This window comes from Azolla caroliniana, unplaced genomic scaffold, assembly GCF_043228905.1.
Source record: "Azolla caroliniana isolate FFs.n. ecotype wild unplaced genomic scaffold, voAzoCaro1.0.p SCAF_4, whole genome shotgun sequence".
In the NCBI taxonomy this organism is placed as follows: domain Eukaryota; kingdom Viridiplantae; phylum Streptophyta; class Polypodiopsida; order Salviniales; family Salviniaceae; genus Azolla; species Azolla caroliniana.
The window spans coordinates 17640118-17666030 of NW_028230439.1; the positions used below are offsets into that span (position 1 = coordinate 17640118).

General features: G+C 37.4%; 5 protein-coding genes and 1 non-coding gene across 6 annotated transcripts; 2 read left to right on the top strand and 4 right to left on the bottom strand.

The window, feature by feature from the left end:
• Window positions 1–258: 258 nt before the first annotated feature.
• LOC147865198 (uncharacterized) lies at window positions 259–3515 on the bottom strand. The gene is made up of 6 exons (XM_087317971.1): window positions 3336–3515; window positions 3102–3216; window positions 2872–2939; window positions 2718–2780; window positions 2575–2631; window positions 259–748 (listed from the first exon to the last, which is right to left on the bottom strand). Exons 1-6 carry the CDS (start codon window positions 3474–3476, stop codon window positions 647–649), a joined length of 546 nt encoding a protein of 181 aa, XP_087174097.1. The 5' UTR covers window positions 3477–3515; the 3' UTR covers window positions 259–646.
• Window positions 3516–4469: 954 nt separating this feature from the next.
• LOC147865199 (Phosphoglycerate mutase family protein) lies at window positions 4470–6797 on the top strand. Its single transcript, XM_087317972.1, has 4 exons — window positions 4470–4792; window positions 5425–5670; window positions 5986–6282; window positions 6571–6797. The coding sequence occupies exons 1-4, from the start codon at window positions 4515–4517 to the stop codon at window positions 6650–6652; spliced, it is 903 nt and encodes a 300-aa protein (XP_087174098.1). The 5' UTR covers window positions 4470–4514; the 3' UTR covers window positions 6653–6797.
• A 1079-nt stretch (window positions 6798–7876) lies between these two features.
• On the bottom strand, window positions 7877–7949 carry TRNAA-CGC (transfer RNA alanine (anticodon CGC)). The gene has a single exon. It is a non-coding gene; the product is annotated as a tRNA-Ala (tRNA).
• A 1004-nt stretch (window positions 7950–8953) lies between these two features.
• On the bottom strand, window positions 8954–13241 carry LOC147865201 (putative GTP diphosphokinase RSH2, chloroplastic). Its single transcript, XM_087317973.1, has 6 exons — window positions 12356–13241; window positions 11796–11981; window positions 11164–11624; window positions 10905–11063; window positions 10321–10681; window positions 8954–9565 (listed from the first exon to the last, which is right to left on the bottom strand). The coding sequence occupies exons 1-6, from the start codon at window positions 13091–13093 to the stop codon at window positions 9248–9250; spliced, it is 2223 nt and encodes a 740-aa protein (XP_087174099.1). The 5' UTR covers window positions 13094–13241; the 3' UTR covers window positions 8954–9247.
• Window positions 13242–18302: 5061 nt separating this feature from the next.
• LOC147865202 (uncharacterized) lies at window positions 18303–19441 on the top strand. Its single transcript, XM_087318621.1, has one exon. The coding sequence runs from the start codon at window positions 18323–18325 to the stop codon at window positions 19073–19075; it is 753 nt and encodes a 250-aa protein (XP_087174747.1). The 5' UTR covers window positions 18303–18322; the 3' UTR covers window positions 19076–19441.
• A 1457-nt stretch (window positions 19442–20898) lies between these two features.
• Window positions 20899–25703, bottom strand: LOC147865203 (uncharacterized). The gene is made up of 7 exons (XM_087317974.1): window positions 25473–25703; window positions 25168–25285; window positions 24510–24598; window positions 24139–24194; window positions 22468–22559; window positions 22241–22377; window positions 20899–21981 (listed from the first exon to the last, which is right to left on the bottom strand). Exons 1-7 carry the CDS (start codon window positions 25650–25652, stop codon window positions 21130–21132), a joined length of 1524 nt encoding a protein of 507 aa, XP_087174100.1. The 5' UTR covers window positions 25653–25703; the 3' UTR covers window positions 20899–21129.
• Between the last annotated feature and the right edge of the window lie 210 nt (window positions 25704–25913).

Consider the following 25913-nt stretch of genomic DNA (forward strand, 5'->3'; position numbering starts at 1 on the left):
AAGGATATTTAGTCAATTAGTTCAATACCCACACTACACAATTGAACTTAAGTACTTAAGATGGGGATACTAAAACACTACTACTCAACATATAATTACACAAGTTGTCCAACAAAGTTCATGATCATGATTCAAGCATATTTGGATTTTAATTTACTGTACAACATGTATGATTCATGATCATATGCCATCATCCTATCACTATGCTAAACTTCCCCGCAAGGGTTCAATACCATAAACAAACATTACCAAATCCCCCAATTAATGATACTCACCTCTTTGGATTAAAAAATGTATTTATTTGGATATGCCAAACGACATGACTATTCTACAAAGACACAATTGCACATACATGCCCAATAACTCAAATAGAAGGATGCCAAAAAGCTATAGATTCCAACCAGCTTGTTTTAAAGGGTGTCATGCCAACTTCCATCTATGCAGGCTAGCTCATATATTTATTTGTGAATCCTCATAATAACTAAGCTTCAAAAATGGCATTGACATCTAGTTTATCTAAAACATATAGCACAGAAACATAAATCATTGACTAGTTTAAACTTCATTGTTCTTGAAGAACAAAGTTTTTATACCCCTCTCAATAACTACTCCCATCCAACTTCATATTAAGATGAGAATAGACTTTTTAGCAATTCTTACATGTGTCCCCATGGCTGCATCGCTTCACTTCAAAGATCACTGCCCTCTCATTTGATGTCATTGCATAGTCTAATATTATCCTCATTGCCTGAGATGAAGTTCAAAGCAAGTTTAATTACATTTATTCAAACATAGCCTAAAATATTTGAGCAATGGCCCACTTTCTTCATATTTTGCGCCACACATGGGTCAAGTCAATCAACAAACACAAGTATTGAATACGTCAGATCGGGGGGAAGGGTGTGACTAACATCCAGAATGAATTCAGAAGTACATATAATATGATAACAGGACATACACACACACATAGATAGATAGATATAGATATACTCTACGCATACATATATATAATATATTGTTTTCATTTCAAATATAACCAATCATGAAGTTTAGAATGAGAATAATGCAAACTAATAGAGATAAAGTGGAAAAGGTGAAGGAAACGATCAGTTTCCAAGTCCAACCAGATGTCCTGAAACTATATTACCAGTGTTGAGATATTTTTGAGCATACATACACATGGTACTGGTTGAACTGCAAAAAACATGCAGATAATGTTCTCACGGGGTAAACTGTAAAACTTTTGTGAGTCAAATATGTTTCATGGTCTTTGTTTAGTGTAAACCAATGCTCAAGTATATAGTTGGTAGCACATGTTTCGTGAAATATGTGGGAATACATATATACAGTATAAGGTAGATCTACAAGAAAACAAATCATGCTTGGTTTTTTGAATTGGTAAGCAAGTAATGTGTAAGTCTCAACTCCTCAAGATATTCTGCACATAACATACTAAAAAAGGAAATTGGCCACAATTCCTTCTTGTGGTAGTAAAAGATGCCCACAAATATCATTGGCCATATAAGCCAATAAATCCTTCTCATGAATCAATCAGAATCAATTCAATTCACAAGAGCTGCTAGCTGAATATTGCAATACCATGCCAAACTGTGGGATAATGGATTTACTTCTTGTTAGAAGATGAGTATTAAACGGCTTCTAAACCAATCTGTTCTTGCACAATGCCATGCTCTAAAACTCTCCCAGCTATAAACCCTTCGAACCTCAAACACAATAGGAAACACTAGAACAACTTCTATGCAACAATGCAATGCCTCAGCTGATTATGTCAATTGACCTATCTCACATTTAGCTACCTTAGTGAAACTTAGAATTGCAATACATATTTGTGAATCTACTGACCTCAAAATATCAAATGATTGTGAATCCACTTGGAAAGAAACATAGACCCACATGCTATCAATATGGTACCAAATCTCCTTATGCAGCCACATCATTAATCTGTACTAATTAGAACCAAGTCTGCATAAATTCAGATTCCATAGCATATCCAGATATTCGCATGGTGATGGGATGAAACCATTCTGACCTGAGCTATGTTGCAACACATCTTTTGGTTTTACATGCATGACGGTATTCATCCACTATGCAAATGAGCATACACAAGTGACTAATGTTGGATTGTGATACTCGGTGGATAAAACAAAACCATGATCACCTTTTCCTGGGTGGATCAGATATTTCCCTCATCAATGGGAATATATATTGGCAGTGAGGCAGGACCTTCCAACAAATTGTAGGCAAAATAATGCTTGCAAGGCTACATGCAGGGTATACCTTTAGATGAGGTTTGGAGCAAGCATAAGCAACATATATACCGCTGATTATAAAACTCAAAACTTCCTATATCCCATTGTGTCTCTAATCCCCTGCTATACTAATCCGTGATCTACATTCCTACTATGGATAAGCAACCTTTGGAAATGAGAATCCTTCCATAACTAGAGTATAGTTCAATGCATCTCTACAAACAAAGAGTGTCACAGTAAAAAGGATCTGAATACTATACATATGCCCAAAAATATTTGATCAAAAGGAATTACGATCAGTTACCTTATCTTTGTTAGCCAATTTGTGCTTTAAAACCATCTCATTTAGGTACTGGTCATGCTGAAGCAAAAAAATAAACAGGCAAAAGAACATAGTTACATATCACAACATGATATGAGTGCTTCCACTTGCAACCTATCACTTACCACTAAATCAATGGTATGTGTGCTGCAAATTTTCTCCTTATTGTTGCAAAAGTTACATCTAATCTGACATAGCAATGCAGTTATTTTTTATTATGTTCCATGTTCAAAGTAAGGATTTTCTCACATAATTTCAACAAAAGTGTGGTGTGCAAACCTGCTCAAAGATGTTCATCTCATTACCAGAATGTTGAGCGTAAGTCAGCAAGATACGCAAAGCTTTATCTATAAAGGAAAGAAAATAAATGTTCTGGATGTTGTTAGGATATGTTGTGTCTATACACAGACATACATATATAAAACACATACATCAACATACATACACACTTACACATAAACATACACATACATATATATATATATATATATAATCTATATGCCTATTACCAACACTAGGCAAGGAAAACTCTTCGGTGCACTTCTGAAGCCACACATGGTGTCCCTGTTCAAGAACTAATTCAATCTTTACTTTCTTCTTATCAGCAGAAGCTGCAGATGAACTCTGGGGGGGAAACCAATATCATCCCCGAACCTTGTCAACAATAGGATGGCCAAAGGAAAGATTCAAAAACAACAACGTAAGAGAATGATGGAGCGTAACTCCGACGGTGTACAGTTTACCTTCAATTCATCCTCCTCCTCCTCCTTCTTCTTCTTGTTCTGCTGCTGCTGCTGGAGGAAGATTCCATGGTAAGCTAAGATGGAGATGCAGAACACACCAATTGCTAAAGTGGCTGCGATGCAGAGGGTCTTGGGTTCCATGGCTCTTCTCGGCTTAATTGCATAATGTGTGTCTGTCTATCGATGTATCTGTATACATACATATGTACATACATACATATCTATGTATATGTACATATATATATGTATGTATGTATGTATGCACGTGCATATGTACGTACGTACGTACGTATAGAGATATGTATGTATGTATCGATGTATCTGTATACATACATAGTACATACATACATACACACACATAGATAGGTATGTATGTATCGATGTACACTAGAAGAGTGAGCATTCACCATTTCACATTAGACTCGCATTTCGGAATATGACTATGGTTGTCTTGAGAAGCCGAGTCCGAAATGTTTTATTTAATTGGGGGCTTGATTTTTTCACACACTATGTAGAACGGTATTACATCGACGTGCGCCCATTTTTTATCTAAGATTTTATGAAGCTTCCAACGATTGCATACATGTCCACTAGTTATGGATAATCTGTCGCAGAGGACTGACATGAGTTGTGCGCTCTCTTCTGTTTTAGGAGTGATAAGAGTCACATTTCAAGTCTACAACATCTTGCCCAATTAAAAAATTGTATTTTGTATCAAATTTATGCTCATCATTTTACCCTTTACACAAGAATGAATTCAATCAAACCAAGATTAGGGTTTAAGGAGAACGTTAGGAATTTAGGGCTACCCTAAACCGTAAACGCGACTCATGGATCCAATTTCACCCGACAATAATGGTTCCAACTATCACCTCAAATGGTTGGCGCGATCCATGTGATTCCAAATGTTGCACATAGGGATTGGTCTATTCTTTGAGTCTGTTTTCGATCGTAAATGTTTCATAAAGATTCCTATGCATTCACTTTGATTGATGTTTCATATGCGCTCTCTAATCTTATGATATTATCAATGTTTTTTCATCATAAATGTGTTCTTTTTTTGGTTTGGGGGTTGGGGGGGGACTCTTCTAAAGTATCTGAAAAGTAGAGGCCCATTTTTATAAATTCTTCGCATTCCCTGTTACATTTGTGATTTCTAAGCAGTGAAAGAGGAAAGCTATGGCTCTCTGCTGCTCACTCAACAGCATATACCCTAATCCACTGACGGGACATGGCCGATTCAATGTCCTCTGTAAAGAAAGCTTTCATGCAGAGCGTCTTGGAGCTTCAAATGATATCTTTCCTCCTCATATTCCTCGGTGTGGAAGAAGGAAGGGAATTGTGTGGTCTCTCACCACGTTCTTCATCTCTCAACACAACTCCCTAAACCTGTTTGGCCTTGGTGATGAAGCTCGTGCATCTCTAGTCCAAATGCCACCTACAAGCCTTAATAACAGGCGGGTTTTTTTGTATATTTATGTTTTTAGTTTGCATTGTTTATCCTGCCAGAGGGTTTTTCCATAGGAAAATCTCTAATTGTGTAGCTGGAACTGAAACATGGGATTTCACTTGAGTTTCTATTCTCAAGTTCTTTGTAAATACATGGCTGCGATGATGTATAGCATTGGGTTAATTTTGCAAGACTGGGTGATGCTTGAAACATTCGATTATATTTTCTTTCTTCTCAGTTAGTGTATGTGAATAAAGGGTTATGATGACACAACATTGGCTTACTTTTGGATATCGAACTTCAGATCATGCTTGCCTTTGCTAAGTTGAATTATATTTTGAGGTATTGATTTATGATTTGGACATTTGAAACAGTCCGAATTAAAATTTTATTTTCTTCTCTATAATGCTGGTTACTTATAATAAATATATTGGGATCCACTTGGATGATGGACTCCATGATTTGTGTGCAGTTATAGTCTTGTTATATGATTTCCTATAACAGAATTTTGGGTTATGCTAGGAACATTTAATTCTATTTTTTATAATTTGTATTCTTCTCCTCTAATGCTAGATATTCTTAGATAAGTAATAGGATTTCATTGAGATAAAAGAGGATGATTCCATTGTTATCATGCAGTTATTATCTCGTCCGATCTGGAGAGTCTGAATTCGAGAGCATTGGTATTATAAACACAAATCCAGTTGACAAAACAAACATGCAAAGTGGGTTGTCAGCAAATGGCAGGAAACAAACCATGAAAGCTGCAATGACATTGAGAGAAATTGGAGCATGTGAAGCAAGTTGTTGGATATGGCCGTCAATTACGCAACGTGCATATCAGACAGCTGAAATCATTGCTTACCTCAATAACATCAACCGCAGGTTGTTCTTATTATCCTAGCATTATTGATGGCAAGAAAACCATTTTCTTGTGAAATTTTCTCCATTATTTTCTTTTCATATTGAAGGATTTCTCCATTCAATTTCAGATGCAAGATCACAATGGTTTTTATCTCATTTGCATTTGTGTTAAATATAGGCCCAGATTATGTGACACATTTGCATCCGTGTATCCATCGAAACATCACCATCACTCACATATAAAATCTACATACATTCTTTTCCCAGGGGGAAACAAAAAGAATTAGGTTTGGATTATAATTTTTTGTTTGTTTGCGTTTTTTGTTACTTTGCCAGCCGGATTGTACCTGAGTATAGCTTTTTGGATGCTCGTGGAGTCGGAGCTTATGAAGGCAAAAGTCTAAATGTGTTGAGCAAGGTCTACGAACTCGATGCTGAGTCTTCAAATATTCGGCCCCCTCCATATACAGATGGGACACCTAATGAGAGTGTCGCTGATGTTTTCGTGCGGATAGTACAACTAATGTCTGTTTTAGAAACACAATACTTTGCTGATAACATCATAATTGTGGCACCTGATTCAGATAATTTGTCTATACTTCAGGCGGCTTTGACAGGGACCGATCTTCGTAGGTAAGCCTTTCAGGAACAGGTTTTTGCTTGCAAAATACCCTGAACTTGTTGCATATTTAACAGAACACCCCCTAAGTTTTCTAAAAGTATCACTAGTAATCTTCTTCATACTACGGAGGTAGTGATGGCATGGACATTTTTGAAAACTCAACTGTTACTTGAATTTTTGAAACCTTAGGGGTGTTCTAATAATGACCCAACAAGCTAGGGTTATTTAAGGTGTTCAGCCCTTTTCCTTGCTATAGTATGTTTTTTGAGGTCTTTCTGAAAGAATTACATTTGAACCAGGCATAGTACACTCTCATTTGCTCCAGGCGAAGTTCGGGTTGTGGATTTCAGTAACTCGAAACCTAGAGTTTTGTCCTTCTAATCATCACTTCTGAATTGTAAATATCAATGATGGAAAACATCAAACCATTTCAATATTGGTCGACCTCTACGTGTCCTGTTAACTATCTCTGTATTGATAAACCTCTGTTTGGTGTAAATTCAAATTCACTCTTCTGAACCTTAAACAGAGCCTTCATGACCTACTGATTACATTCTTACTTGACTAATTATATTCAAAAAATCAAGATAAACTGAATAGAAGAATTCTATATGTATTCACAAATTTCAGAAAATTTAACTTTGATTCGAAAAGAAGACTTCAACAATTCCACAAAAGGGAAAAAAAATCCCAACTTCATCTAGAATAACAGGAAAGTTCAAGTGCTCCCTAAATCCGAGATTGTAAACTGGCAAGCAGATAATTAAAACAATTTCATGACTGCAGAAATATTATTGTGAGAATGCTAGTACAATACAATACTAGTACAATGCCGTTATAAGTAGAATTCAATTTCCACCCAATTTGCCAGCCACAAAAGGTCGTCATTATTGGGTTATAGGTTTGGTAAGATTAATCTTCATTCCATTTTGGTCAAAACTAGATTGGCACCTCTAGTGGACTTTGCGTATGGTTAATAATCTTCAGTCTCACCATCCAATTCAATTTGCAGGCAAGTAAACTAAGCATAAATTCAATTGATTCATATGTCTAAAAATTGTGGTGTGGAGATCCCAATCTTGTCTGGAAAATGGAGCATGCGTGTATAATTGGTTGGGGCATAATGAGTGCTGAAACTAGGGTATGTTTGCACCAAAAAGATAGGCAAGTATGCAATGATTCACACATGGATATATGTATAATGCATACGCATTCATCAATAATGAATGAAGACATGTACTTATATTTGTACTCTGGATACGTAATGCATACACACATCCATCAAAAATGAATGAAGACACACATACACATGTACTTGTATCTGTATTTGTACGCATGGCATGCATGTAGCAATAATATATGCGTTGATCCATGCAAGCCTTCTCCCTCTATCTATGTCTGTGTATGTATATATATATATATATATATATGGCATAATCACACGTCCTTACATACATAATTCTATATGCATAGCACATGCAGACATATGTAGATCGGCAAATAAATGTTCACGCTTACATAGCGAATCAGTAACACGCTTCAAAGCAAAATATACGTGATGTAAAATAAAATAATTCAGTCATTCCTGCAAAATAAAAGGAAAAGTGGAGATGACGGGCATCGATCCCGTTACCTATCGCATGCGAAGCGATCGCTCTACCATTTGAGCTACATCCCCTTTGCATGAAACTTAATCACACTTATAAAACATAATAACACTTATATTTATCTCCTCCTTCACACCAATCATACACCTTATGCTTTTTCTCCTTCATGCACTACTAGATCACAATCCCAAAAAAGTGGACAACCTTACAAAATAAGTTACAGTTGTATGGCCTTAAGTTCATTCGATCTAACAATGGATTAGGCTTTAATCTAGAGAATTCGTTCCATCCAAAAATGGATTAGGCTTTAATATGGAGAATTCATTCCATCCAAGAATGGATTAGGCTTTAATGTGGAGAATTTGTTCCATCCAAGAATGGATTAGGCTTTAATCTAGAGAATTCGTTCCATCCAAGAATGGATTGGGTTTTAATCTAGAGAGTTCACTCCATCTAGCAATGGATTGGGTTTTAATCTAGAGAGTTCACTCCATCTAGCAATGGATTGGGTTTTAATCTAGAGAGTTCACTCCATCTAGCAATGGATTAGGTTTTGATCTGGAGAGTTTGTTCAATCTAGAAATGTAATAGGTTTTGATCTGGATAGTTTGTTCAATCTAGCAATGTATTAGGTTTTAATCTAGAGAGTTCAATTAGTCTAACAATGGATTAGGTTCTAATCTAGATAATTCAATCAGTCTAGCAATGGATTCAGTTCTAATCTAGAGAATTCAATCAGCCTAGCAATGGTTAGGTTCTAATCTAGAGAGTCCATTCCACAAGTATTGAAAGAATCAATTATGCCATAAATGGGCCTAGTATTAATTAGCTCATCACCAACCCTCCAATGGGGCATCCATGTACTTCCATCGTCTACAGATTAACTGTCTGGCATGTCACATTACCTAGCGGTATGTGACATGAGGGTTCCATGCCACGTGATAGACCTCTTGCTTGTGGGTGCCAATGGATCAAGACCCTATAGCAAGCGCCTCACGACCTCTAATCACTTCAGAAATAATTATTTTTACTCAGTTAAACTCTTAGAATTGGTATAAAATCTAGAGCTTACACCTATTTTCAAATTGAATTCATTTTGAAGAATGTTTTAATTATATCAATACAATTTGATGAGCTGTAAATGGGGATATTGTCTTCAAGCAGAAAGACAATGATTGACAATGATTTCCCCAAGGTTTCAGAAATGGTTGGAATAAGGATGGGCAAAGTTTACAATTTAAAGAATAAGATCATACTATACATACTATTTAAGTTTTGGAGACTCCATATGGATCCAGCAACTGCCTACCACTAGAACAAGAATTGGTTATATGTACATTAGGTATACACTGTGTATCCTTGATCATTATTAGAATACTGCTATTTTTGACAGCCCAACTGTAGATGGTTTTGGCCTTGACTTATGGACTTCTTGCATAGAGCATGCATCATACATCCGCATCAGCTTTTCTCTATAGTCATCAAGAGACTTTCTTGGCACAAACTCGACAAGATCACCCATCTGGAGTTTTTGATGAATGTCTACCACTTCTTTGTGGTTAACCTTAGACCCCCCCCCATCATCCCAAAAGCTCTGATCAATTGTTTTTGAAAAAGAACCTTCTCCGATGATTCTCTCAAGAAGATCCGCAACTGTGGAGCTTCCAGGCATCTCCTGAACTCTCATCTGATTCAAGAGAAAAGTCAAAACATGCATTCAAGACAAATAAACAAACTGCATCAAGTCAACAAAGACAAACACGCATTTCTATACAAAGTCAAAAGTCAACCACATTCAAGAAACATGCATTCAAGACAAATAAACAAACTGTATCAAGTCAACAAAGACAAACACGTCTTTCTATACAAAGTCAAAAGTCAACCACATTCGAGATAATAAAATGCAGAGCATATCGAACCTAAGAAAATATCAACACTATCAATTTTATCAAACCTAAGAAAAACCTAATGAAGAACTTAAACAAACCAATATGATTAGCCTACATAGCATCATAGATATTGTAAAAGTCATATTTCTTGAATGCACAGCTAATGGTGAGGGTATTCTTTAACCCAAGCCAGACCTTTAGCTTGCCATACAATGCATAAATGCACATATCGTGGGGGTACCTTAAGATAACATAAGATGTAGCCTGGGGCAGAAAAATACTTCTGTTCTGCGGATTAACCTTGGTTACATCCTAACCTTCTTAGCCATAAATACACCAAATGTGAGAATGACTTAAAATGATCTAGGAAGCAACCAGGGCTATGTGCTACTTAATTTATGCATACTGACCTCCAATTAAGTTATAACATTAACAGAGTTCACATCACGCTAAACTAGGGAAAAATCTTAGCAACTCTAGTTTACCTCCAACCATACGCAATGCAGATGCAATAAATCCATACATAATGATCAAACAAGAATAGACATTTTACCTTATCTTTCTCCACCACAATAACAAAAAGAGGATTGTCTTCCTCGTATGGTGGCCCATATGAGAGGTCCCGATATGGGCATGTTTCATCATGGAATGGGAAGGAGCAAGGATGCCTTATATCCACCTCCCCTCGTGATAGCCTCAATTTCGTGTCCATGATCTCATTTTGCCAAGACAAAATCCATCGTGCCCACTCAACCATTTGGAGAACAAATGAAGAATAAGGGACATCTCCCTCCTTGTACCTCCAATGTGCTGCAACCCCAAACTCTGCTTGCTGGTGCATTTCCATGGTTCTTATCTGAATTTCCAACGGGCGGCCATCCTCACCCCAAACCACAGTATGAAGGGACTTGTACCTACACAACATAAAATGAAAATATGATTGACACATTCGTTGAGATCAATAACAAGTTAAATATAATATTCTAGCATTTAGAAGCATAGCATCTATCATTGAATAGTACACATAACTAGAACATATCTAGTTTTGCTAAGGTATATGGTGCTTATTATTAGATCACATGTAATCATGATTATCTATATGGTACTTACTATGACATCACACAGAATTATGCTTACCCATTAGGTTTCGGCTCGCTAATGTAGTCTTTTTGTTTTCCCGGAATATGGGGCCAGGTCTGATGGACAACATCCAAGGCAGCATAGCAATCCGCTGCATCTGGTACGATTACGCGTAAACCTTGGGCATCGTATATTTCTTCAATCTTCCTCCCTTTTCTGCAAGAGAAGGTCATTATACATATATATCGACATGAAGTAATAGTATTGTTTTCACATTAACACCATCAAAAGAATATTGCCAAGTTTTCAGACTTACCGAATCATCTTTTTGTGAATACTATAAAGATTTTTTGGTCGCCCACACAGATCTAGGTACTCCACCTCATTGGCAAGCAACGCTTCATCTAAGGTTTCTATTGCAGACATTACGATTCTCTCTCGAGATTCTTCCGCCAGTTTTTTTGACAATTTCCTATAAGTATTATATTCGAGATGTTTGAAACACAAGTCTTCAATTTCAGCCTTCCAACTCCAGATGCCTAGTCTCCCCACAAGGGGCACAAACACTTCTAAAGTTTCTTTAGCAATTCGGTCTCTTTTATCTTTTCGGAGAGCTCCTAAGGTTCGCATGTTATGTAATCTATCAGCTAGCTTGATAAGAACAACCCGAACATCCACCATTGCAAGCATCATGGTGTGCAATCGATCTGCTTCCACAGACTTGTATGCTGTATTATTATCTCGGGCTAGTTTGCTGAATTCGCTTAATCTCGTGACCTATCAACAATATTGTTAAAAAGATATCTTAAGTCAACAATGTGAAGAAGAAACCAATAAAGGAAGTTTAGAAACAAATGGGTATAATACATGACAAAGAACAACTACTTTGCCCCTTAATCTTATAGAAATGCTAACCATGAGACATTAAAAAAAGACGAGCAGTAGTACCCCTTTTACAAGGTTTGCAACTTCAGATCCAAATCGAGATTCGAGTTGAGAAAATTCAATAGAAGAGTCATCTATTGTATCATGAAGCAATCCTGCCGCTATTACAACTTTGTTGGCACCAATTGTAGCCAATATCTTTGCTGTTTCCAGGCAATGAACAAGGTAGGGATCTCCATTGGCTCGAAACTATTCATAAAACCAATATGAGATTTGCATAAGTTTGCCAAAATCTGTAAAAGTTATTATTGCAAATTGTCTCGCCTAGCAAAAAGGGCTAGGATTACATCCAGTATTATTCAAAAAACGTAGGCACATAATTAAGTGCAAATTTCCAGAAAGCATGAGGATGCCCAATTTTATGAAAGCTATACACAATTAGTGTAAGCTTTCATAAAGAGAAAGGACTAGGAATACAGTCAATTAGATGAAACTTATCCACATAGCTAGGACAAAAGGGCTATACAATATATTTGACCTAATGGAAAATGTATGCACACAACTAATGCAAACAATTCAAAGTTTTAAAGAATCAAACAATGTCTTCGCATATATATACTTACTTGGCCACTATGAGCTTGAGAAGCTTCTTCAAAAGCTTGAATTACAAGAGGATCATTGAAGATTTCATTTTCCTGCTGAGCAATCTTCAGCATCTCATCATCACTCACTCCGCGAAGAAGAAACCCCTCAGGAATCAGTGGTTTACAAAAGAATTCTGAAAGTGAAGAACAAGATGTCTTAGAGAGACGAGGTGTCTCTATCTCTTCGTTATTAACATAGTATAGATCTAAATGCAACCCTTCTTCGGCATCCTCTTCTTCTTTGGCTTCGTGTTTAGGCCTGGGAGGGCATTTGATAGAGGTCTTATTGGTAGGGCTAGTTCTAGATATATTATCTCTGAGGAGTTTTAGAGAAGAAGAAAAATGGGTCTCGGAATATCCAGCATCAACAGTTGTAGGTGTTTTCGAATTATGATTATCCACAATCAGGTTGCGTAGATCCGTGTAGGAAGAAGATCTTCTTGAGAAGGAGCTTACTGAATCTATGGCTATGGTGGATGCATCGGAAGGGGAAGAAGAAGGATGTTTACTAAACAAGGAAGAGAGGCCTCCTATAATTGGCCTTGTGACGTGGTAAGGTCTAGGATTGAAATCTATGCTTTCGTGCACAGAGGCAGATGAAGAAGATGATGACGCTGAAGCAGAAAATGAAGAAGAAGAAGAAGAAGAAGAAGAGAATGAAGGCGGAGGAGGAGGAGGAGATGTGGAGTACAGCGAGGCAGCAGTGGCTATGAACATCGCAAGTCAAGAAAGGAAGGGTTATCAGATGGGGGGGGGGGGGGGGGGGGGGGGGGGGAGCAGAAGTAGAGCAAAACAGAAGAAATGGTTGGATTTGCAGAAACAGAGGAAAAGGGCAGGCAGAGGGAACAGGGGTATGTAGCTATGGCGGGGAGAAGAAGAAGAAGAAGAACAGAGCAGAGCAGAGGAATGTTAGGAAGAAGAAGAAGAAGAAGAAGAAGAAGAGAAGGATGGAATGAATACTAATAATAATGTAATGCTGAAAGAAGAAGAAGAAGAAGAAGAAGAAGAAGAAGAAGAAAAAGGGGGAAAAAAGGAAGGAGGAGCAACTTGCAAAGCAAAGAAAGAGAGAAGAAGAGAAAGTGGTGTGGAATTGGTTCACTCACATTCATTCATTCATTCTCTTACATATCTCATCATTGGTAGTAGACTGTAGTAGTATATTATGTATGTATTATGTATATGTACATATGTATATGCCTTTCCTTCTATTACATTATACATATGTATCTCATTGGTAGTATGTACATATGTGTATGTATTCCTTTCGTTCACACACACACAACACACGGTAGATTGTGTCAAACGAATACTTCACGTGGGGGGCGAGAGGCCTTTTTATGACCTCCTTCCTTCCGTCCTTTCCACGACTTGGCCTCTCTCTCATCATGTCGTTCTCATCCCATCTATCCTACGCACCCACATTTGTCATCGCCCCCCCCCCCCCCCCCCCCTCTCTCTCTCGTCAAACATGTGAAACAACATATGACGTCGTTTTGTCTACACAGAAGGGCTTTCTACCCATTATGATTTACAAACTACATACCACATGAGCATAAATTAGAAAGGACAATGGGGACAGAGATATCAGTGGTGACTCTGAGCGCTCAAAACACCTACGCTAAAAAGGACCACCGTTGGGGATCGCCTTGAAGCAACCATGCCCAAAAGGACAAAGCACGCGTCTTCGTCCATAGTGTTCCATATGTTTATGTAAATGCCACATTTGCAGTCTATAGACAACAAAACATGCTCTATTACCTCTGTGTGATTGTGTGTGTGTGTGTGTGTTAATCCCATCATCCACCAATAGCAACCCTCTTTGCCATTTATGAATGGACTCGATGCATCAAACCTAAAACCAAAGCTAGTTGCCTTGGATCCTCTATAGCCAACTTGTTCCTAACCAAGAAAGCTACTTTGTTTGCTTCACCACCATGGCATGATATCAATGGGTCACAAGTTACAACCATATAAATGTCTTCTTATATATTGAATGTTGATGATAAGCAAGTAAAGACCGGATGAAGGAAAATAATGGTTTACGTCCTTAACCACAACAAAGACCTCGAAGTGAATGAAAAAAGACAAATACAAAACCCCAGTTCCATCCCACACCATTGAATTTGGTCTTCTTATTATACTTTGGAGCTCAAATGCATATCCATCTAAAAGGATGAGAGTTTTGCCTCACCATTAGATTATTGGCAATGTCAACGAGATGTTTGTAATGAAAGGGGTAGCTAATCCCCTTTGTATAACCAATTAACTATTGTGGCATTTGTTCTTGTATGTTTGTCTCAAGTCATGGGGTAACTAGTTGCATTATTATCCTACCCTAAAACCATTAAAATTGGCGTTTAGAATTTGTCCATAAGGTTATGTCAATAACTTGTCTTCCGAGAAAATGTTATCACACTAAAACATTACCAAGGTTTATAGGTCAACATATAACCATGTGAACTATAGAAAACTAGCAATTGTTTAGGTTCAATGTATATAGACGTAAGTCCCAAATGCCAAGAATTATGCATGCATGTGGATGACAACATATATGAGAGATCAAGTGAGTCTTTTTTTACCTTAAACACGAAGGCTACGTGTCTAGCTTGTATGTGGGGTCTCCTACTGTCCTTATTAACAACTATATTTGTATCCTTTATCGAAAGTTACATCTTTCATTGAGTGAACAATTTCAGATTGGTTCCATGATTATGATACAACCAAAGTCCACTCGTGTGGTTGCGAGTTCCGATCACGTTCATTGCCAACATCAAAGTTTTTGATGATCAAACAATCTCATACTATTTGGATGTGACTAGGAGGTGATCCAGTCCACTTTGATTGTCGTGGGATGCACTGCCACTTTTCACACACCCCTACTTTTGCAAGACACTAAGCTTCCTATTATTGGCAACTATTTGATAAGAAAGTTAATTAGGGTAGAGTTGCTAATTATTAGATTAGTTTGTAATTGCCAATTGTAAACATTGGCCTATGTATTGAGTAGCTAGACAATATTGAAAGCAAGAATGCACGCAGAAATGGACTTACAACAACAAATGTTTGCGTGTTTCAAGGTGAAGGCGAAGTGAAAATAGTGTAAACAAGAGCAAATCATGATAGTCAACTGACCCCGTTCCTCTATAGTCAACACATGTCCTCGAGAAATAATAACCCGCCAGACTAATGGCCCAACCCCTTAAAATATAACGGGTCAAGATTCAGATGTAAATTATCCTCACTATCAAAAACACTATCTGTATTGTAACTATTTATGGTTTTATCCATGGTGGATCCATGATGTGTATTTATTGTCACTACCTTGAAAGAAGATACAATCTTAAGGGGATTGTTTTAAAAAAGGTGTGCTCTTTAAAAATCAGAATAACCGAAATACCTTCTCCATGATCTATCTCTCCCAATATGCAAATGCTTATATATGCATAGTTGATATTATTAGACTTGTTTTCTAGACATGGACTTTATTTTGGAAATTCATAAAAGATGTATGTTTATGATTCTCGGATATTAAAATTGTATGTGGTCTTTATCAAGCATGCTTTGTCAAAACATAATCTCATGAGTAGAGATTCTTCTCCCTTATATGTTCTAAGTTCTATATGTTGATTCACTCTCTTACATGTGTCATGAACAAAATTGAAACCTTCAACACAAAAAAGATTGCTGGTGATTTAGTTACCATATCCAATACATATCTTGTGAGACAATTAACAACCAATTGAACTAAACGAATGTTGTTGTAGACATAAAATGAGGGCATAACAAATCATTATTGAGTCACTCATCATGAGATGTAAGTTCTTGTTTTAATTTGAATTTGAAATTTTGATGAAGGAAGGAGGTTAAGAATTCATGCTCCTTTGATGATGTTGGTAACAATTTGTATCCCTCTCCCCTCCCTAGGCCATGAAGTAATACTTGCACTCCGATACATTGCAAACATAACAACCCTTTCACAACCTCTGAGATATATGTTAAGTCGTCCCTTGAAACACATCATGTGGCGTGCAAACAAAAAATCTAGCGATTGTTTGGCAATTATCTACAATAAATTCAATCATTGAAGATAATGAAAATGTTTAGTGGCATTTTTTTATAGTATATCAATGAAATTAGTTTTGGCATATTGCAAAACCATAAAGTTGGCTTGAGTGACGTTTATGAATAATGGGAATCTAGATGGGCATTTTGGCAGGTTTCCCTTTTAGTTATAATTAGAACATTGCAACAAAAAATCTAATGAGAAGTCTCAACATTTTGTACAAAATGGACAATTTATTCCAGCCACAATAAGACCTCGAGTCCAGAGCACAATGTGATGGATTGCCTCTTCTTTTGCAAATAAATCGATGAACTATGAATCAATGTATATATGGTGTAAGTTCAAACTATGCTTCTCAAAACAATAACATGCCTCTCTCACTCCAATTACCAATAAAACATATATATTGAAAAGTGTCAAACTATTTTTGATGAGATAAACAAATGATTATTGATTATAAACCTTAGTAGGTGAAACTATTTATGCCTAAAAGATCGACTTGGCTTTGCGGTCACTTCTGAGCAATGTCTCTCAAAAGAATAGTAAAAGAGGTACTAGTCCTAAAAAACAACTAAGTTGTCATTTTGAAATATGGGTTTCACAAATAACCATATCAAACTAAGCTTATTTCAAACAATAGATTATAATGTGTACCAATTGCAATGTTGTATAATAACACCTTTGGGATCATTGTCATCATATAATGCCAAGTTGGGATTAGTACGCCTACTAGTCATACATAATTTCTTTAGGGAGGGAAGGAGATTGATTATTACAATATTGTGGAGCCAAAGATGACATATGGACCAATCTTCACTAGCGCGCGCGTGTGTAGTTGGCAATTGACTCTTGATGCTCAAGATTTGCACTAAGGAACATTGAGTTTGAAAGTGTGCACAATTATTATATTTTAATATTAGAAGGCAAGAAACATAGTTTGTGGGGCCGAATAAGAGCATTACAAGACAAGTGCCCAAAGATGCAAGGGGTGTGGGTGTGTAGCCACATATGGTGTAAAAAATTGCTTAAGTTGGTGCTCATTCGTATGTATGGAGAAAGCACATGTGCCAGAGAGCCGAGGCCCACGCCTTTGCTTTGTTGTGTGCAGCTCAAGGGAGTTTATTCGAGGTTACAAGCAATCCTACAAACGACTGATGGTAGGAAGGAGGGATTGGCAATGTGAGGAGATGCATCCAATCCTCAATCTCACAACTAGGGAAGTGTAATATGGAGTATTGTGGGTTTCTCTACAAGCAAGTCCTTTGTAGACCTTCTCACTCCGATCGATTATGCATTAAGCTCCGACATAGCCCTTCCACATGGAACTCTCAGATAACTATGGCCAACGTTCGTCCTTGCTCGACAGGTAAGTCTTACAGTCAGATAACCTCATGAAAAGATGCCCAAATAAGCCAAGTAGAGAATCAGACGGACGAACGACTACTTGGCGAGGGCAATATAAAGAGCTAATATCTCCCAAATGAATGAAGCCAATGGCTTTTGAAGCATCGCGAAAAGCCCGCCCAAATAAGCCAAGTAGAGAAACGGACGGATGGATGGCCGACAACTTGGCTGGGGGCAATGTAAAGAGCTAATATCTCCCAAAGGAATGAAGCCAATGAATGGCTTTTGAAGGGAGGGCCGGTCATGCCGGCAAAGAAAAAAAACTCCGGCGTAATGTGGGAGAGACAGAACCATCCCATCAAGCGGTTTTAGGGTTTCCATCACGCGGTTTAGGGTTTGCCACCATCTGCCCGGTTTTAGGGCTATGATCAAGATTGATCCCTGATCATTTATTAGAGCGTTTTTTTTTTCTTTTCGGGAGGTTTATTTGGGTATCTATCGTTCAACAAGAGGAAATTCCCGTTACCTGCAGGATTCCAATGGGTTCACATGTGGAAATCCCCTTACCGGAACAGAAAAAGCCAGGCTTTCAACCCGTTCAACCTCCTCCGATGAGCAGCAGCAGCCCATTCATGTCAATCAATACAACCAATCTTCCTTTCGTCCCTTTCAATCTCAGCCACACTTCAGCATCATCCACGTTTGGACACCATGGTGGACAAACACTCGGACAATTCCCACATACTGGCCTTTTTGAGGATGAGTCTCCTTTGCTTGATGAGCTGGGCATCAACACAGCCCACATCATGCAGAAGACATTGGCTATCCTGAACCCTATTCGGATGAACCTCCATATCCATGAAGATGGGGATCTTTCAGGTCCATCCCTCATCTTTATGCTTTTTGGGCTTTTTCAGTTGCTTTCAGGGAAGGTGCATTTCGGTATCATATTGGGATGGCTCTCCGTTGCATCAATTTTCCTTTACTTCATATTCAATATGTTGGTCGGTTCGGACGGGCATGGGCGGGGACTCGAGCTTTATCGATGCTCCAGCTTCGTCGGGTATTCTCTTTTACCCATGGTGATGCTTTCTGCTTTTTCGCTTTTCATGCCGCGTGGTGGCAGCACGCCGGCTACTTTTCTACTCGCTTCTCTCGCTGTGATTTGGTGTACGCGCGCGTGTACGAGCTTGCTAATGACGGTGGCGCCACATGCACGAGAACATAGAATCCTAGTTGCTTATGCCTGTGGTTTGATCTACACATCCTTCTCTCTTTTGGTTCTCTTTTAATATATATGTATGTATGTATGTATGTATGCGCGCATTCATGCATGGATGTATAGGTTTGTGATTCTATTTCTCGTTTGATGATGTCTTCATCAATCAATTTTGTCAATATTTTGCTGATAGGGTGATACATCTTTCCCCCAAGCCTTCATTTCGCTTTAGAGTATTACTTTCCGCATCCTCATGGGTTGAATCTAATACCTCCCATTTCATGTAAAGCAACATTACAGTACAATGGATTAATTTGGAAACTATGTAATGCTTTAGGTGTGGTGGTGTAAAGCTACATTTGCTTGTAGTTGACAGTGGAGATGAAAATTTGAGGTTGTATGATATATCTTTCTCAATGTCATCCTTTTATTGAGTTCATCTCTTGTATACATGTTCTGTAGACGTATATGACCATTGCATCTTTATAATTTGAAGCAATGGTGGATATATTATGTATGAACATTTATTGTTCCTTGTGGACATTTGGTGGGGTTCATGTTCTTGTTTAACTAGTTGTCATTTGAATGCATTGCACACTGCACGAGGCACTGCCTTGGTGCAATACATATAGCTATCATTTGAGTGTTGGATTCAGGATACTTTTTGATGGCATTCCCATGCATATATATATATTCATGTGTGCTTGGAGATCACATGTCCATGTCCATGGCTGCTATTTGAATGTAGAATTTTGTATCCACTTTGGTATTGCCATATATATATCTATATCTACATCTATATCTATATCTATATATATATTCATGTATAGTTGGAGACAACGCAACATGTGTGTCTGTGGCTGCCATTTGAATGTACAGTTTTGTATCCACTGGACCACTTGAGTGACATTGCCATGCATGTATGTGTTATATAAGCTTTTAGCAATTGAAATGTTTATGGCATTGTGACAACTCCACGATGTTGATGTTTGATTTTGTTGAGCCATTTTCTTGTAACATTTAGTGTTGAGATCTCAACAATGCCAAACTTCGCTCAAGCAAGTACTTCCAAAAATAAATAGTCTGGAAAAACTATTCCCACTAATTGGAGTGGACATGGAGTTGATTGTGCTTTATATCACCCTCCCCCAAAAATGGGTTTGGGAGGGAATTGAATAGAGAGTGTCAAAGATGTAAGGGATAGACTGTTCATCACACGATTTTTGCATGAAAACCTTTAAGAGATTGAAGGTTTGGCAATTTATTTTTGCATAACGGAGGGGATCCCATGTGTGTTTCTTCTTTAAAACACAAACACAAATTAGAAATTTTTTAAGAGATTATTATCTTTACTAAACGTATGGGAGCTCCTAAAATCTCATGTGCAAAGATATCACAACCAACATAAGAGGATATTTACTTGATATGGAGATAGATCTGCAGTTGATTCAATACATGGATAATAATAATAATAATCGATGTGTATTTTTTTTAGTTGCCACACCTGTGTATCTCATCCCATTCGCAAATTAGTTACCTGAGAATTCGAGTGACACAAAATGGTTGCAATTTTGTTCTAGAATAATTGCAAGAAGGGTTTCATTTGATATTACTAGAATCTCACCATACCTAGTTAATCTGGGCAGTGTTTAAATGCATTATGGCCCTTTGTGCGAAATGTATTGGCTTTCAAAGTGATTTACTTGTGTTTAGAAATAAAAGTATCTTAATTGTGAAAGAACCCAATTGAAATTTCGAGCTTTGCCAATGAGACATCTTCACAAAGGGAGTCACTTTTCGTAGAAAACTTTATGTTTTCATCTACAAAAAGTTTCTTGCATCATCTAATTATTTCTTATCATTTCATGCATGGAAAAGAGATTTAACTTGTCAATGTGGAAAATTTCTGCAAATCAAAGTAAGACCTTACCTTCGAATTTGGTTATGGACAAACATGTTCAAATAAATGTACATATCGTCGGGCCAAAGTTGAAAATTCCACTTCACCCTTTTTTCTCGAGTTTAAGAAAAGAAAAAGCAAAATCCCTTTTGGAACAACAAATGCACATGAGTATATATATGTATAAGGCAAAACTTGTTAATAGTGAGGTGTTTAGCAAGGTTACCCTAATCAAAATGAAGATGATAAAGCATGGATTCAAGTTTGGCCCCATTTTGGAAAGAGAAATTGGGTCGCTTGCACCTGAGCTCTTGTGAAATTATAGAAATGAGACCTGCCAAGGGTGGTTTCATTCTACCCCTATATGCACCTTCATCATAAGGGCTACCCAAAAATGTTGTGTAATATGGTCGAAAAAGAGGAATACTTTTATCTTTGTGACTCTCAACTTGGATGTGGTTTTGGTCATTATATGGCATGTCATTGTAGTCTTTTCTAGGACCAAAACCAATGAGATCTATCCATCTTCTACTACTAGTACCAATTCCATTGTCTTCATGGATATTACTTTGCCTCGAAGATTGCATGTCGGCTCGAAAGCTTCGAAACTTGGTGCTCTCTTCCTTTCTAATGGATGTGATTGAAGATGATGCAAATGAGAAAGACCTAGCATGGCAACTTTTATCTAAAATTAATGATGCAGCGTGGCCACTGGTGGAAAGGGTTGGTGACAACTCTGGAGTCGCTGTTGGGGTTGTTGATGTCGATGTCGATGTTCGTTCTGTCGACATCAATGATGACAATGTTGTAGGGAAATTGTGAATGGGCGTGTTTTGTGAATCCAACTCAAATTTATCTTCTCCTTCATAATATTCATCATCATCATTTATCTGAAGCTCTAATTCTGATGGTGCCCATAGCATTCTATTTGAATGAGTCCTAACAGTTGCCTTTGTATTTTGTACTGTTCTCCTCAAAGAAAGACTCGCATGATGTTGAGCATTAACAGAAATGTAGTTCCTTGAAAACACAAACCGAGGCTTCTCTCTTGTCTTGATATCAAGAAACTTGCCAATGCCCTGAAAGAAGGAGAGATTTTTGTGTCTAATGCGTAAGGCATTATTAAGAGAAAATTTAAAGAAACAAAGAATGATTCATAAGACATTTTCTACTATGATTTTCTAGGCATTACTAATTAAGACTTGCCATTATGAACTTATGTAGACAACAAGGGCTGACCTACAGAAGCTCATTAATGTTGCTTCACACTAGTGGTACTTTTCAACGTGAAAATGTTTAACAATTCAAGATCGTGGTAAAGGTGATAAAAGTTCTAACCTTCCAGAGATAGTAGAACATGGAGGGTGCATCAAGAATGAAGCTTTTGGCGAGTCGCTCCGGATAGTGCTCGCCCAACACCTTCAACAATTGGATTATTGTGGAAATGCCAGCATGTGAACCCTTCCTTACGCATGCTATATTGCATTATAGAGACAAAATGTTAGTTTTTTCCCACCCAATAATTGAATTAAAAAATGTTTCTATTGCAAAATATAAGAAAGTACCTGAAGCGTCGAAAATGAGTACACATTGTTCTGCCCCAGATGTCATGCAGGTGATAGCCACCTCCATTGTGAATACAAAATACCGAAGAAATCTGTTGATGGTTAAAGAATTTGTGAATGTACATAAGAGATTATCTAACTCACTTACCAAATGCTTTCAACCATAAAGATTTGAATGCACCACATAACTTACATTGGAGAACCTCAACGTCATTCCTAAAGTATACTGCATTCTTTGACCTTGTATCTAGCTTCTTATTACGTTGATGAGGAGTACGACATTATATTAGTTCGTTTATATTATGTGCATTTGTAACTCCCACAACCATTAGTACACCTCAATTTAAGGAGAACTTACCATAACACTACAAAGAAATGGTTCATTTACGTTCTCGTAATGGTCACGCTGCAAATGGATGTCATTTTGGAGATCTAGGTTTTCTCAGTGCCCTTTCCCATCAAATCTCATTGAATTGACTAGTCTTCCTCGATGTTTGTGGGACCATTTCTAGTTTATTTGTAAGAATCTATGCGGATTCACAAAGTTTTACTTGTACTTAACATCCACATGTTTTAATTTTATTACCTCCTTACAACATGTAAAAGTACTACATTATAGGTTGACCCCAATCAAGAAGAAATATAGTTATATCATTGCTTGGAGGATAAGGGTTACTTAAAAATGAGAAACTTGCCTTGAATTTGTCACTTACACAAACTTAACTACGTAGAAAAAAATATGAAAATAAGTAGACAAGAGACAAGTTGATGAGGTTGGACCCAAACACTTAAACACAACCTCCATTTCAATCATTGCAAAGAGTCAAGAGGATATTGCTTAACGCATGCATTGAGTGCATTGACCATACTTTACGTAGTTGTTATGGCACGCAATGGAGGTCCTAATAAATAATGCAATTACTTAATTCATCTTTGTTAGGAAAGGAATAAACTTCAAGAATGAGGTTTTGTGCGACAGATGTGCAATCAAACCAAGGTTGGAGAAACTTGGAGGTTGGAGCTTAGATTTCAAAGAATTAAAGTTTAAAGTACATAGGACAAGCCATTTTTCTCACATCGTTTACCACGACTTCTAGAAACTTGGGCCTCGTCACGGATTTTAAGAACACCAAAGCAATCGGAGTCCTCAAAACTCAAGTGTAAAACCCGGAACCATCTCTCCTTCTAAAATTATATTGAACTATGTACATATGCAATTCAACGGACAATATCAAGGTCCGGGTTCCTCTTTTGCATTTTGTGCGCACATCAATTATGTGTGCCTCTAGGCTCTACTCGAAACATCAAGTCTTCGGTGTTATCGGGATTAGACCTCGGGGGGCAAAATGGATTATACCTCGGGGGGGTGGTCATGGCACCGTCTTTTCATGTTTTACCAAGGGCAGACCCGATATTTCCAAAACTAGGTAGGGTTTGGGGGGGGGGGTATTTTTTTATATTAAATCCTATATTTATGTGTTGTTTTTTTAATATTAAAACCTATATTTATGTATTATACACACAAATGTATACATACATACATACATACATATATGATGGTGATGAAGGAGAGAGAGAGAGAGAGAGAGAGAGAGAGAGAGAGAGATCTTCCTTTTGTTTTTAATTCTTTGTAAATGGAGGAGGTGAAGAAGAGAGAAAAAAAACACTCACTGTTTCTGGGGGTCATAACTATTGCTCAGAAGATGCTCAGGTTTCAGCCTCACAATCTGCAGAGAACCCCCCCCCCCCCCACACAAAAAAAAAAAAAACAAACAAATAAATAAATAAAATAAAAAATTACCACCTTCAAATGATCTAAACACACAAAAAAAAAACACAGAAGAAGGAATCCAGAAATCCACGTTCTCCTTTCTGCTATTCAATTTAAATAAATAAATAAATTTAAAAACAAATGAAGGAATTCTAGTTTCGTTGCTTTTTTTTAAAAGGAAGGAAAAATTAAATTATGTCCGTCCGTTATGTTTCTTAATTTTAAAAATAAATAAATAAATTGTGGTTGTTTTTATTTTTGTTCCCCTTACCACGACCGGCCTGCCCACGTCATCTTGGCCTGCCACGTAGGCCACGCCGGATGCCAGCTCAGCAGAGAACTCATCAGCGGTTAGGAAATCTATGAAGGCAAAAAACAAACAAACAAACTCATCAATGAATTTATAATAAAAAATAAAAACAAAGCAGGAAAAAAAACAACGCGCCTGCTTTTATTTGATTTTTGCTTTTTGCTTTTTTCTTTTCTCAGAATCAAACTATCCAGCCGATTTTTCCTTCTGAATCTTTTTTTTTTCTTCCAAATATTTTTGGATGATTTTGACGAGTCATGCATGAGTGGTGATTTTTATTTCTGTTTTCAAATATAATTGGATGATCTACGGTTCAAGTAAAGAAAAGATTAAGGCGGTGCAGCCCTCCCCAAGTAATTGGAGAATAAAATTAGGGTTTATGAATTAAGAAAAGGGACATGGTTTAGGTATTTGTTGTTGTAGTTGTTCCTGTTTATGATATGATCGATTTTTTATTATAAAACCAATATGATTCGTGAATTAACCTTGAATTTCAACCTCCATACGATTAATTCTTTCGTGAAGGGTTCGTTCGATCTAATTAGTAACAGTGGACCAAATTAAGGCGATACTCCATTAATTAGGGTAATTGGATTAGGTTTCCTTCTCGAATATTTACCAACGTCAAGGCTTGCTCTCCATGCCAATGTCTCCCTTAATTGTTTTGCAGCTTTCTTCACATTCTCGCGCTTTGCTTTCAAAAACCTTCCAATGCAAGCCTCGTTACAGTACTCGATCTGCTCAACAGGATCAAGACGAAGAAGAAGAAGAAGAAATATATGTTGATTTATTCAATCTCTACTAGTTTTTAGCAATAAACCAATTCGAATTCAAATTCAAATGTCAAATTGAAGGATTCATAAATAATTGCAATTCATTCACTCTCGTATTGAATTGACCGCAATTCGCACCGAGAAATTTTACCTGTTTAGCAGTCAGAGGGGGCCCTTTCCTTCTCACTATTTGGAGCACTTCCTTATACTTGTCGCTAATTATAGCACTGTCACTACTAGATACTGGATTGCTGTAATTAGAGGAGGAGTTGGAATGATTAATCTTCCTAATGAGGTTAAAAGAGCGTCCCATTTTTGGAATATAATACATGGAGAGAGGGGGTTGGGGGGGGGGGGATTAAAAGTTCTCACTGTTGATGAATCAATACAGAACTAGTAGCAAACAAATCAAAATCATCTTAGCAGAGAGGCTCCAAAATGAGCAGAGATTAAAATGTTTAAGGAAGGAAGGAAAGAACTTTTAAAAAGGGAAGGGGGGGGGGGGGGGGGGGGGGGGGGGGATCGATACAAGGTTCAAAATGGATCACTTGGAATCAAGAAACTTTGTGCTAATTGACTGTTGGAGCTGCCC